The 13917-nt window shown below is 44.5% G+C and overlaps 1 protein-coding gene and 1 pseudogene across 1 annotated transcript in view; one reads left to right on the top strand and one right to left on the bottom strand.

Moving 5' to 3' along the window:
* The window catches only part of CRACD (capping protein inhibiting regulator of actin dynamics), a 250404-nt gene that overhangs the window by 215084 nt on the left and 21403 nt on the right, over nt 1–13917 (top strand). The window contains exon 5 of the mRNA XM_035004934.1: nt 9132–9267. Within this exon, the coding sequence (XP_034860825.1) occupies nt 9148–9267 (120 nt within the window). The 5' untranslated portion in view covers nt 9132–9147. The remainder of the gene's footprint in view (nt 1–9131; nt 9268–13917) is intronic.
* Nucleotides 2107–2307, bottom strand: LOC118010973 (annotated as a pseudogene).

The following is a 13917-nucleotide window of genomic DNA, read 5'->3' as shown; positions in this document are numbered from 1 at the left end:
ATGTCAGTCATGTTCCCACAGGCCGGAGGTAAAACCAGGCCACAGTGACAATTACACCCTCACTGGCTCTTCAGCTGCCGTCAGGGCTTCCTCCACCTACTTCGGAGCTCCCCCACACACGTCCTTGCGTTCAAGAGCTGATCCTCCAGCGGCCGCCGTCCCCTGGGGGGGCGGTGGAGGGGCAGGGCGGAGAGCAACAGGCCAGCAACTTTCCTCCAGAGGTCCAGGAAAACAAAAGCTCTTCATACCATACTTGCAGTGACTTTAGAAGGCTGAAGTCATTTTAAAATTAAAAATAAATAAATAAATAAAAATAATAAAAATAAAAGCTTCTCCTGAGCAGAGGTTAAATGTGTGAACTTTATATTGTTTTTGGCGTGGTTACTAGCATAATCATCCAGGTCTGTGTATTATAGCACAGTGGGACAAACCATTCAGGCCTCAGCTGAGTTTTCTGAAATCTTTGACAGCTTTAAGCTCAGAAATGGGCCCTTCAAAACAGCCCTGTATTTTGGTCTATGTGCTGCCAAAATGCGCCCAAGAGTACTATATTATTTATCCTTAAATAGCCTTTTAGAGCTTCTAGGTAGAATTATGACAGTCAGTCTGGCTGACTCTGGGTGAATAAAAGAGAAGGAGGTGGAGTTGGGGAGGAACAGCAGCGTGTCTTTCTTCCTCTCCTTCCAAACCCATAATAACTTAGATCAAAGGGCTTAAATGTAATAAGATGTAGGTAAAACAGGACCCCCTAAGCCACTCCAAGTCTTTCTAAAGGCTAATAATCAATAGTCAATTCTGTTAGAATAGACTGAACGTATTAGAAGCCTCTGGCCTCTTGTTAGTAGTCCTGTTCATGGTGTTTAAGCCTCCTGGGGCGTATGGGGTCAGGATGGAACCCTAGAGGCTGTGGCTCTGTGACTCAGATATCACAGTCAGCATTTCAAGCATTGCACCTCCAAATTTCCCATGATTTTAGGCAAATGTCAAGAAATTCTTTCTCCCTCTTCTCCTTCTCCTCCTTTTTTTTTCTTCTTTCGTCCTGTTAAAGTTTCTACTAATCTTTACAGAGAGTGACTATTTAATTTGGGTAGAGGATATGAAAGTGATGTCAAATCTTTGGTGTGAAATGAGGACATAGGGAACACCTATTTATCTTTCAGCCATGTCTACACATAGTTATAAGTCATGATGCTATACTTACACATTTTTAAAACTCTTGATTAATACCAGTGTTCATAGAAGCATTATTCACACTGGCCAAAATGCTCATCCACAGATGAATGGGCATACAAAATGTGGTATTATACATCTTGTAGAATATTTTTCAGCCTTAAAAGATGAAATTCTGACACATGCTACATGGGTGAATCTTGAAGACATTATGCTGGGTGAAATAAGCCAGACACAAAAGGACAAATGTATGATTCCACTTGTATGAGGTGCCTGGAATAGTCAAATTCATAGACATAGAAAGAATAATGAGGCACCAGGGTGGCTCAGTTGGTTAAGTGTCCGACTCTTGATTTCTTTTCTTTTTTAGAATTTTATTTATTTATTTGAGAGAGAGAGAGAGAACGAGGTGGCAGGAGAGGGAGAAGCAGGCCTCCCCCTCAGCAGGGAACCCGACATGGGGCTCGATCCCAGGACCCTGGGATCATGACCTTAGCCGAAGGCAGACACTTAACCAACTGAACCACCCAGGCACCCCTCGACTCTTGATTTCAACTCAGGTCATGATCTTGGGGTCATGAGATTGAACCCCGCATTGGGCTGCATACTGGACATGGAGTCCGCTTGGATTCTCTCTCTCCCTCTCCCTCTGTCCCCTTCCCCGTCTCTCTCTCTCTCTCAAATAAATAAATTTTTAGGGGTGCCTGGGTGGCTCCATCATTAAGCGTCTGCCTTCAGCTCAGGTCATGATCCCAGGGTCCTGGGATCGAGTCCCTAATCGGGCTCCCTGGTCTGCGGGGAGCCTGCTTCTCCTTCTGCCTGACGCTCTCCCTGCTTATGTGCTCTCTCTGTCAAATGAATAAAAAAAAAAAACTTAAAAAAAAATTCCCGGATGCTGGGATCTCATTTGGTGTTCACAGATTTGGTATTGAAGCAATAAAATTGGTTCACCTTCTTTTGTATAAGATTTGCAGTCGTGGGTGAACCAGGGAATCTCTTACTTTCTTGTCATAGTCTAGCAGCTGTTGTTCACATAGCATCTTTGTTCCCAAAGAAATACAAACCTCTACAAACACCATGTTAAACTGATAAGAACAGATACTACACTTGATCTTAGCCAAAAGGCTGAGAAGCGATACAAACACCATGTTAAAATAGAAAGCTCCGTCAGCTGTGACTCAGGCTCCTGAGTTCTGGTTTCAATTCTGTCTTGGTCAAGTCTCCCTCTCATCCGGGCCCTCAGCTTCTGTTGTCCAAAGAGAGTCAGGTCGTGGACTGCGTAGTCACAGAAGGGCCCGTGAGCAGTGACTGTCGGCTGTGCAAGGCCTGCCACCCGTTAGTGCGGATGGTGCCCTGGGTTAGCGCCCCCCTTCAGCTGCTGGTTCCCCTGTAGAGAGAGCCACCGGAGATGTGCAGAGCGGCAGCCCCAGCCTCCGAGCAGCAGGGGTGGGTGGAGGAGCGCGCGCAGGCAGAGTGGAATGCAGGCTTGAAGTCGTCTGGGAGCTCAGGATTTTCAGTCCTACCCATTGATTTCTGCATTGTTTTTGAAGGAAATCTGATGTTATTCATTAAGGTCTAACGCACCACAGCTTTCCCCTAACCTGGACCCGACCTCACATAAAATCATACAGCCCAGAGCCTGAGTGGTGATGGTAACAAAGAAACAGGAAAAAATGGGAGTTTTGTGGGAAACACTGATGACTTTGGTTTCATTGATGTGGAGCTTGCAGACAGTGGGACAGCCAAGTAGCAGGGTCCCCTATGTAGCTGGACATGTGGGGAGAGGAGAGCATAGTATTGGAGTCACATAGACCGTTTTAAAAAGCGATTGTTGAAACCAGAGGAGTGGCCTTGGGTTGTTCCACTATCTATGCCTTTGAAAGGATAATGGTCGGAGTCAGCCAAGAGTGAACGGGAAAGACCAAAAGCTGGGCTCTGCGGGCTGATGGGAGGCCTCTGAAGAGATATTTGAAACTTGAACCTCTCCACCAATAGCAATAACATCAGTGACAACAGCAACAAAGCCAGGACAGAGATACAGAAATGAGAGTTATGACATCTCAGCCATGCTTTCTGTCCCTAGGGCCCCAGGAACTTCTACTGCCCGGACCTCCAAGTCCAAAGGGACCATTTTTCTGACCTCTTATAAGGCATGGCTGTGATTCTTCCCTGAACTAATGAAGACTTCCTCAGAGACCAGTGCTGTTATAAATTTCCCAAGTGGGCCTCTTTCTTTCCTTCTAGAGTTTGTTTTTACTATAGGTGCTTTGCATTTGACTTTAGATCTTGTTTAAATTTAAAGGACTGTTAAATGTATTGACAGTCCTTCATTTAAAAGTTAAAAATCTCGGGGATTTTAGAGGTCTTTATACATCTCTTCTCATGATCAAGAGGCTGCTCTGTATTCTTGGCATGGGAAGAGAAGGTTCCCACACAGCAAGTGCCATTTTTTTCTTTTGAGAACATAAAGCCTGAAGGAAAGTTGCAGTTTGAGGCTCAAGGCCCTGCCTCTAGGTTCACTCATAATAAAAGGAAGGGAGAGGATTGGCCTGATTCACAATCAATTGTGAAAGATCTTTAAATGTCAAGAATAAAGAAGTCCAGATGAACTCTGCTAAGGTACAATTTGTGTTAAATTGCCCCTCCACCTCCCAATCATGTAATTCCTAGTTCCCAGCTGTTAAGGACAATGATTCCACCAAACTCTTTGTTCATAAGAACATAGTTTCAAGCTGAGATCTCCACACGTGGCCTATTCAGTTTGATTTCCAGCCCTGTCTCAAATTCTGGAACTCTGGGCAGTGTTTTTACCTACTCTTTGTCTCAGCTTCCCCTTCAGAGCAAAGGAAATAATCTACATTGTAGAGTTATTTGGAACCGGAACTGGTAACCATGATCACCAAAGATTTAAAATTATACAAATTGCCAAGGATTTAATGTTAATTTGCATTATGTAAACTGAAATATTTAGAGGAGAGTGTTCATTCATATAACTAATAAACCAGTTACCATTCTCCTCCGCTGTTTCTTCTCAGAGCTTTAAAATAGGACAAAAACTAGATCTAAGAAGAAAAAGGTAGAAATGTTTTTGCTCACTTTGAAAAGTAATCCTCTTAAGAGTCATAGCCATATAAATAAGTAGGTTCTGACAAATGTAGAAACTTCATAAATATCAAAAAGTTATTTAATCACTTCTGCTTCTGGCTGTGATGAAGTAGCATGTTGCAAATCAGTGCTCCCACCAAGAACAACTAGGAATGCAGATAGAATATTTAAACAAAGACATCTGTCTAAAGGCATCTGATTGCTGTGAATGCATCAGACTTGAACAACAAGATACTGGAGAGAATGGAAGCCCACTGAATTGAGCCCAACTTTCTGCATATTGCTTCTCCCCTGTGGGCATTAGGTGACTCCTGGTGGAGAGCAAGAGACCAAAAAGCCTGAGAGTGACTGCCAAGAGGAGAAGAGAGCAGAGCTGTAGGCAATCTTCTGGAGCCTGGAATAAAAAAAACTGGAGTTTGTGGCTGCCTAGATAGCCAGGACTTGAAGGACTGAAATACCCAAGAGAAGAGAAACTCAGAAGAAAGAATCTAAATCTAGGCAACAGTTTTCCTTCTGATGAATTTGTTGATAAAGCTGCACAAGGATAGAGGCTGGAAGGCAAGGCAGAGCTTTTGACAGTCTGTGATGTTGGAAAGATGAAAATTGGGGTCTACCAAGGAGGGGGACCTTAGGAAGCAACCAGGCTGTCAGCTGAGACAACAGGAGACCTGTACCTTAGAAGTGAGGACAAAGCAGAGGTAGTCTGAGCCTTATAAAGATTGCTAACCAGCTGTGGTCAGTTCAGTCCCTAACACGATTGAGGTGATCTGCTCCTCCACTAATGGCTGAAGGATTGGGTGAGTCCTCTCTGGGAGGAGAGAACCCAGCTTCTATAATGTTTCATTCTTGATATATAGAATTCAATCAAAAAATTACCAGTTGAGAAACAGACTATGAGAAAAACAAAATAGTGGAAGTAGACCCCAAGATGATAAAAGATATTGGAGTTTCAGATATTTAAATAATTGTGATTAATACATTCAATAAAATAGTTGACAAGATAGAGAATTTTACCAGAGAACTGCAATCTATTAAAAAGAATCAAATGGAAATTCTAGATATGAAAAACACTACTGAAATTAAGTGCTCAATAGATCATTTTAACAGCAGATTAGATACAACTAAAGAGAGAATTAATGAGCTGAAGTCTAGGTCAGTAGAAAAATCCATACTAAGGGACATCTGATTGGCTCTGTCGGTTAAGCGTCTGCCTTCAGCTCAGGTTATGATCCCAGAGTCCTGGGATCAAGTCCCTCATTGGGCTCCTTGCTCACTGGGGAGCCTCCTTCTCCCTCTGCCTGCCACTCCCCCTGCTTGTGCATCCTCTCTCTCTCTCTGACAAAAAAATAAATAAAATCTTAAAAAAGTAAAAGAAAAATCCATACTAAGTCATACTGAGTAAAAAGAATTGACAGGTACAGAAAACAGCATGAGGACATATGGCTCATGGGGAGACATTCTAACATCAGAGAATCAGAGGAGGAATAAAGGAAAAAGGGGGTAGAGGCAATATTTGAAGGCTGAGAATTTTCCAGAACTGATGGAAGCCACAAGCAACAGGTTTAGGAAGTATTATGTATCCCCAGCTAGATAAACTAAAGGAAAATCACACTGGCCACAAGAGAGTAAAACTGCTGTAAACCAAGGCAAAGAGAAAAATCTTAATATCAGCTATAAATAAAAGATGATAGACTGCCTGTCTTTTCGAAGAAGCAGTGATATAACCTACAAAAACTCTATGGGTTACAGCATAACTTAATGGTAAAATACTGAATGCATTTTTGCTTAGTTCAAGAATATGTCAAGTCTACCATCGTGACTTCTCTTCAACTTTGTGAAGTTCCTAGATAATGAAATGTGACCAACAAAAGAGAGGAAGGGAGGGAAAAAAGAAGGAAGGAAGCATGGATTTAAAATGAAGAAACGAAACTGCCTTTTGTCACAGGCAACCTGCTTATATACATAGAAAATCCAAAAGAATCAAGTCATATTATTATAATTAATAAATTTAGCTAAGCTAAGAGCAGTATGTGACGATCAATTGTAATTTAATATTCCACCAATAAACAATTATAAAAATTTTAGGCTATACAAACATCAAATATGTAGGAATAAATCTATCAAAATATGTATAAAGCCTCTACGCACAACACTACGAAACATTATTGAGGGAAAGTAAGTGGGATCTAAACAAATGAAGGGATATCTGATGCTCATGGATTAAAAGATCAAGTATTGTAAAGATGTTCGTTATCCCACAATTTATCTGTAGATCTAATGCCATCACAAAAGCAATTCTAGGAGTGTGTTGAAGTGTGTGTATGTATGTAAATTTATGCAGAGATAAGAATAGCCATCTTGACAAAAAAAAAAATCAAAGCTGGAGAAGTTAAACTACTAGATACCAACACTCATTAAAAAGCTGTAGTAATTAAGACAGCGTGGGATTATTGCAGTAAAAATAGACAAGTAGACCAATGGAAATGAGACCAGAAACAGATCCACATGTATACAGTCACTTCATTCATTGCAAGTCACCCACTGTCTTCAAGCCTTAGTTTCCTCTTCTGTAAATAGGCTTCATACTACTGCCTACCACATACAGCTTAAATATTATATGTCAAAAGGACTCAGATATTACCCTGCAGACGTTAGCACACGCGCGAGGGACACAGCAAGTGTCCGATAAAATCTAGCCAGTATTAATATTACCATTGTGACTGCCACTGTTACTGTGATTATCACTACTGCTATCATTACTGTTCATTTTTCTCTGTTTGTCAGTATGATTATCTGGAAGTGAGGAATGGATGGACATTCAGTTGTGGTTGGCAGCAAGGAACATTTGGGGTAACACAGAAGAGTACGAGTGTCGATTCTTAGCCTACCTGGAAAAAGAATGGGATCAGGGAGATCAAGTTCATGATTCAGTCAAGGTTGCCTTAGAAACTGGAATGGGATCTGGCCTACCACCAGGGTGTTGTGGCCACTCGACTGTAGTACACATTTGTTAGTAAACATTTATTAAGCTTCTAAAATGACTTGTGTATATATGTGTTTGTAAGGATATTTGAAAGCATCTATATGTGTCTAAGCCACTTGTAAAAACACTGTGTAGACATGAAGTTGGTTGTGTCTTCTCCCATCTGAATCATAGCCAGGAATCTGATAAGTTTAGACGGAATGTTAAAAGATTTGATTCTCTTCTGATGGCACTTCCTATAAAAGATTTGATTCTGTAACTAGATGAAAAGTTTATTTCATAGCCTCTTTAGGTAAACCTGGTTGTTCATTTTGTAACATAGGCCATAGAGTCTCTGAAGACAGGGAGATAAGGAGATATTTAATTCTTGTCACATTCATATCCTAGACAGTGCCTCCTATTTCATAGAGTGGGTTGCCGCTGTATGTTGTCTGGTGTTATCTAGCTGAAAGCTTACCCGTTCTTCTAGCTATTTAGTATCTCTCTAATCCTCCCAGGTTCCAGCCCACGTGGCATTTGCGTCTGGTTTCCCCTCCCATTGGCCCCCCCACACCCTCTTTCACTCACTAGAGGGAAGACTCTAAGACCTTCCGCTGCTTTGAAAAATTCCACTGGCTGGTGAGAGACGGTTCTCTGCAGCTCATTTTCTCATCTGCGACTTCTATTCGGACAACTTTAGATAAGGTTATTTGCCCCAAGTTCCATCTGCAACAAGGGGTTGGGGTTGAAATGACCAGAGTAAAACTCTCGGTGGTTTTTCATCAGGGTGGGGGTTGGAGGCACCTATTACTGGTATTGACTAGGATCACCCAGCCAGGAGGCTCGCCTCCAGGTCTTTGGTTTCTCAACCTCATATGCTTTTCGAAGACAGGATTTGGTTCTCAGCCTTCCTCACTCCATCTAGATTTGGTCAGGACCCTGCCCGCTGCACGTCTGTGATTGAGTTCAGAAGGCCCAGCCGGAGGCGCCTTCCCCCCAGTGCCGGCCCCAGGCCACTGATACAAGCTCCAGGCCGGGCCCGCTCTAAGGGAGGGGCCCTCTCACCCGGGAGTCTGCCCGCGTGCCGGCACCATGGGAATGTACGTGCCCTGCCTCCCGGAGAGGGTGTGGTTCTGCCCGCCCCTGGGAGCCGCCTTCCCAGAGAGCAGTTAGGACCCGAGGCTGAGCGAGGAACAGTGAGCTGCGGCTGCTCCTCTTCCTGCAGGCCCCCCTCCCCCGCCCGCCAGGTGGAGGTGCAGACTCCGTGAAGCACAGCGCTCCAACTGAGCCGTGCTTACTGTTGGGTACCTGCCACTTACGAGCCGCTCAGTGTGCGTGAAGCCCATCGTTTCTCTTCAAGTCCGGCCCCAGAGACTCTACCTGTAGGCCCTACCAGCAATGCTGGGCTCTGTCAAGTCTTGGTTTTAGATGTACGGGTCTTTCTAACAATTTGATTGTCATCTGAAAGAGAATCTCTTGCCTCTAACCTCTAGATCTGCATGTGACTTCAAAAGTGCTGGCTGACAGGACTTACTGGGGGAAAATGGACAGCGGCAGCTCATCAGGCTCGTCAGGACATGGGCTCCTCCAGTTACAATTCCTGCCAGGGCCTCGGGTGCCAGGTCCTCTACAAGTCAAGAGCTGTCTTTGAGTTCTCTCCTTGAGTGGCTCTAAAACCTTGTGTTGGAGACATGCTCCCTTATTTCTGGGAGACCCTTTCTCCTACCCAGCTACTTGGCTGACCCCTCGCAGAAGAGGACACAATGCTGGAAGTGCTTTCTGAATGAGACAGGGATTGTAGGGGGAGTCCCCTAAATCAGGAGGAACAGGAAGCTGAATTGCCAAAAGAATTATTATCATCCTAATAAAATGAAGCACATGATTTGCATTCCAGGTCCTTCAACTATTCTATGGGAACCCGGGCATTTTCCCATGACAGTATTTTTATCCCTGATGGGGGAGCAGAAAGTGAGCAGACAGTTCAAGCAATGTCACAGGACAGCATCCTGGGCAAAGTCAAAACTCTTCAGGTAAGACAGCTTGAGATTGGAAAGTCAGCCTTAGGAGGGGGCCCGGCGATGGTGGGAAGTGGGAACATCCTGAGAGTGGCCTTGAGTAAGGGATCGGGAGATCCAAGGGGAGCTTCTGGTGGGAATTTTTGCTCTCTCAACCCTGACTATGTTCTCTGGAAGCCTTCTGTCCACCTGGAGAGGTACGTTGTCACCATTATACCCACCTGCATAACAACTCCACTCCTGTTCTGTCGAGTTGTTCCCTCATTTTTAACTGCATGTCATGAGGACAGGTACCCAAGAGAAGCTGCAGGACTTGGCGGGAGGGGAGAGTTGGAAATGTGGCCCATAATCCCTGAGCACAGGGTTAACTGTTAGCTGAGGGCATGCACAGCACGTCTTCATACTTGGACAGTGAATGGTAAGACTTTTTATTATTTGCCGTATTTGTAAATCTGGCTCCCCCTGAGCCACCCTGTCTTGGAGGAATGCCAGGCAGCTCTTAAACCTCCCTCCTGTTCATGCTGTGGAGCCGGGCAGTTTTCCTCTATAAAATTGACTCAGGTGGTAACTCCTTAATAATGAAGATATAATAAAACAATTACTCACTAAATGTGATTGAAATCATGGGAAATCCAGGGCAAGCAAGAGGAGCAGAGACACCTGGGATGCGACCATGTAGGTTTGCCTGATAGCCTGGTAGAATTCACTCACCTGACAGAAGTGCCCAAGCAAGCACTTCTCTGAGGTGGGAAGGCTTGGAGGCGATCCAGGTTACGAATGGGGGACTCTGGTTTGCTGGTTTCCATCTGTCTGTAAGTCTCCAATAACGAATGTATAAATGAATGAATGGGGGTGGGGGACAGCTGGCTTGAGTAGCTGCCAATACAATGAAGCAGTATACTCGAAGTTTTCTATTTTCTTGAAATGTTCTTGTTTCTACTGAACATTAGCTATGCATTTTGCGATCTGTGTTTGGTTACATGTCCACACACACTCAGCTGAATATAGCATATGGCAGGCGGGGAAATAGCTTACGCCCTGGAACCACACCCAGACTTGCCCGGATCTTCATACCTACTGCCAGCCATGGCCCAGGGTCCCTGTCCTGCCCTCAGAGCTAACGTAGCCCCTTCCTTCAGATTCCAGCATGTCCTAACCAGGTTCTGCTCTTAGTTCTTGCTGGCTGTGCGGCTACATGTGTCTAGACTCAGAAGAAAAAGAAAGCTGTCACTTTTCCTAGGTTGGAGAAGAGGAAGCGGTGGTGATCGCCAAAGAAAACGGTGGACCCCCTCCCCGTATTACCTTTCCTCTGTGAAATCTTTTGATTCCTGGACTGTTATTCCTAAGAAGTTCTGAACTCCTGGCTCATAAATACACCCTTTCCAAGTGGAGTGACTTCCAGAGTTCAGTCCATGAAACAGCTGTATTTTGTAAGGGCTTTCGAGGAGTTCTTTAAAAATTAGATAATAGTGTGTTGTCTTAAATGCTGTCTGTGCTAACATCACACCGCATGCCACTGCCCCTCCAGGAAGTGGATTTGGAGTTGGGAAAAATATGTAATTCTGCACTGTTGAAATTCAGTAAAAATATGTGAGTGCCTGTTACTCCGAGTCACACTGCAAGGCACCAGTTTAAAGAATCAGGTCTCACAATTAAAATGTAAAACAACCAACTTCCCTGAAGCAACAGTTCTATTAACAGAAAGGAAATTGTGAGGAGAGAGAATAACTAACCTGAGTGCTCTCCTTTGGACAATATCTACTCCTCCGAGGTCTGCCTAATTTTGCTTCTGCTGTGGATTTATAATCTTCCTTACAGCTCTCCAGTTATACTTTTAAAAAATAAAGAGGCTTTGCTCTTTGAGGAGGGAAATGGGGACCATTATCGTAGAAATGTGATTTTTGGAGTGACATTAAGATATAACTGTATCACCCCCAAAAGACTGTGCTTTATTTTTCAGTCGACTAAGCAGTATGTTCCTGGTAAGTCATAGAAATAGTAGTTAACTTTATTAACTTGCATGAATGCTTTGCATTTTTCCATGACAACGTTATGCTGGTATTGATGCTTAGTAAGCAGCATAGAAGACCGCCCCCTCGTAGACTCCAGCATGGAATGAGGGTGTTAGTTATGTCAGACGCATGTATGTTTTTTATGTTCAATATCGTGTTTGTGTATGTATGTATGTTTATTAAAAACAGAGAGAGAGAAAAGTCACGGATACCTATTTGACAGTGGACGTCCTGGCAGGCTGATTAGCCACCATTATTAAGACATTCTTTTGAAATGAGATTTCTATCATAATGCCATTGGTGGGGGGGAAGCCATTTTTCTCTGGCCTAAGAAACTTCCCAGCCCTCGGAAACCCCCAGCACTGTGCGCGTACTGACTGCGTTTGGAAAGGTTGCCCTCTAGTGTCCACACATGGTCATCCCAGCTCGGCCGGCCGGCCTAACGTGGCACCGCGGTGGTCTGGAACCTATCTACTGAGTGCAGAATGAATGAATGCAGCGTGAATAAGCCTGCACTTTCTGAATCAAGTGAATCTATCACCTGCCAAAATTTCTGTGGCAAATCATTGAACCTTTACAAGAAAAATGACTCTTTTTTTCCTGAGTATAAAAATACTACATGTTTGTAGGGAGAACAAATTCTAATATACAGGAGAGTTATAGGGGCCAGAACAACAGTGATGCCCTTTTTGAAGACCCTACACATACCAGTCAGCTGTTCCATGGCCATGGGTGAAATAAAAATTCTGTGCCGGGCCTTCCCCACCACCTGGCTGTGTGGCCTCCAGGGAAGTCATTGAACCTCTCTGACCCTCATCATCCCCATCTGAAAAATAAGGGAATGAATATGATGGATGATCTGGCCCCTCCAGTTCTTAAAGTCTGCCATCTGTACGAAATCACTGCTCACCTGCTGTAGCACGGAGTGGTTTGGTAAGCTTCACACGTGGTTGCATTTGGAGTGCAGTGACCTTGATGTTCCTTACAGCTGCCCAGATCACAGACCAGGGAGACGCCTGCTTATTTCAGATCAGACCCAGACTATGAAGTGGGTAACAACTGATGATAAAACTCAGGCAGGAACATCAGAGTCTAAGCCTGCAGGTGATTTTTAGAATTACACCACACCTTTGTCAGAAAATGCTAACTCTGTTAGTCCACGGACTATTTAGCCCCGGAGGGAAAGCCTCCATTTTCAGTAGCCACTGACTCCTGCGGAGCTGGATTTCACTTAAAAATGCTGAAGTGTCATATGTTGGAGGATTTTGACACCTCATGCTGCTGTCAAGGACGCAAAGACTAAATACCCGTTCTTAGCCGCTTCTGCATAGAGCCGATGTCCTTAAATCTATATGCTTTTTCTGTTGCCTCTCTTTAAAAATTCATTTTCACTATGGGTGTATCTGTAGTTCACTCAAGAGGACAGCAACTTCATTTTTCCTCAGCTTTGTTCTCACGGCCATGGTCTAAAGGGTGGCTGTGAGAAATCTGGGGGAACCTAAATACTGGCAGTGTGAGAGCTGCAGAATATGATGTGCTTGGAATTCCCACACCACAGGAAAAAGCCTCATAAATATGGATGTGCATTCCTATAACATCATTCTCTGGCATTCCATATTACAACAAAATGGCCCAATTTGAATGAGTAAAATATAGTCCCTTTTAGCTCACATTCCAGTCCTCACAGTAACCCCATTCACAGCAGCAGGCGGCGTGGCCCGTCGCTGTAGGCGCAGTGTCCCCGCTCCCGTCCGGCTGTGCTTGCTGTGTAGATAAAGGGCCCTTGGGTAGTAGAGAAGGTGGAGGGAGTGGTCGTCCGAACAGCCGGTTGTCAGGGATTGCTTCTATCAAAGTTCCTCTCATGACAATGCCTTGAGTAGTGGACAGAACTAAAGTCACAAAAAAAGTCACACTGATCCCTACATTCAAGTCACGTGACACCCGAGATTGCCAAATGGGTTTCAGCAGTCACCTTTTAATTGTCGTTAAATCACACAGTGTCTTGACAGCCCTATCTCCTTTGAGTCAGCTAAGGAAGCCTTTGGAGCAGGAACCGCAGGGAGGGAAAACATGCAGGTGCAGGAGCCTCAGCCTTGAGAAGCTGAGGCTCAGTCACTGTGGTCTTGGACCCTAAGGCCTACCCTGGCCTAGTTCTGCGGTCTCATCCCTGACAGCTGCAGGTGTGTGTGTCTAGGAAGGCAGTCCTTTGTCTGGACAGAGAGGCTGCAGCTCGATCCCTGAACGCGGCCAGCATTTCTGTGATGACCCAGGTCCCCCCCTCCTCCATCCCCCAAAGCTCGTAGCCACCAGCCTGAATATATTTTTTCTAGAAGGATTTTAAATCAGCGGCTTTACAGAAATGCACACTGTTATTCTCAAAGACAACAGCATTGTGTTTCTTTTGCCAGGATGCACATCTCTGTGACATAAATCATCCCTTCAATACACACACATTCTCATTCCCGCCCTCCACTTTTTCTTCCCTCCCTCTCTCCCCACCCTCAGCTGGGTACCTGCCGCCAGGCCCACGCCCCACGCCCCTGCATCCTCTTCTCAGCTCACCTCTTTGATATCGTTCTCCACTTAGCTCTTAACACCACCCTCTCCACTTCCCAGCTTCGTCCCCGTGTGCCCTATTTCTCCTGTTCTTATT

The sequence above is a fragment of the Mirounga leonina genome, unplaced genomic scaffold (assembly GCF_011800145.1).
Source record: "Mirounga leonina isolate KUSES-001 unplaced genomic scaffold, KU_Mleo_1.0 Mir_129, whole genome shotgun sequence".
In the NCBI taxonomy this organism is placed as follows: domain Eukaryota; kingdom Metazoa; phylum Chordata; class Mammalia; order Carnivora; family Phocidae; genus Mirounga; species Mirounga leonina.
This window is presented reverse-complemented; position numbering and strand designations above follow the sequence as displayed.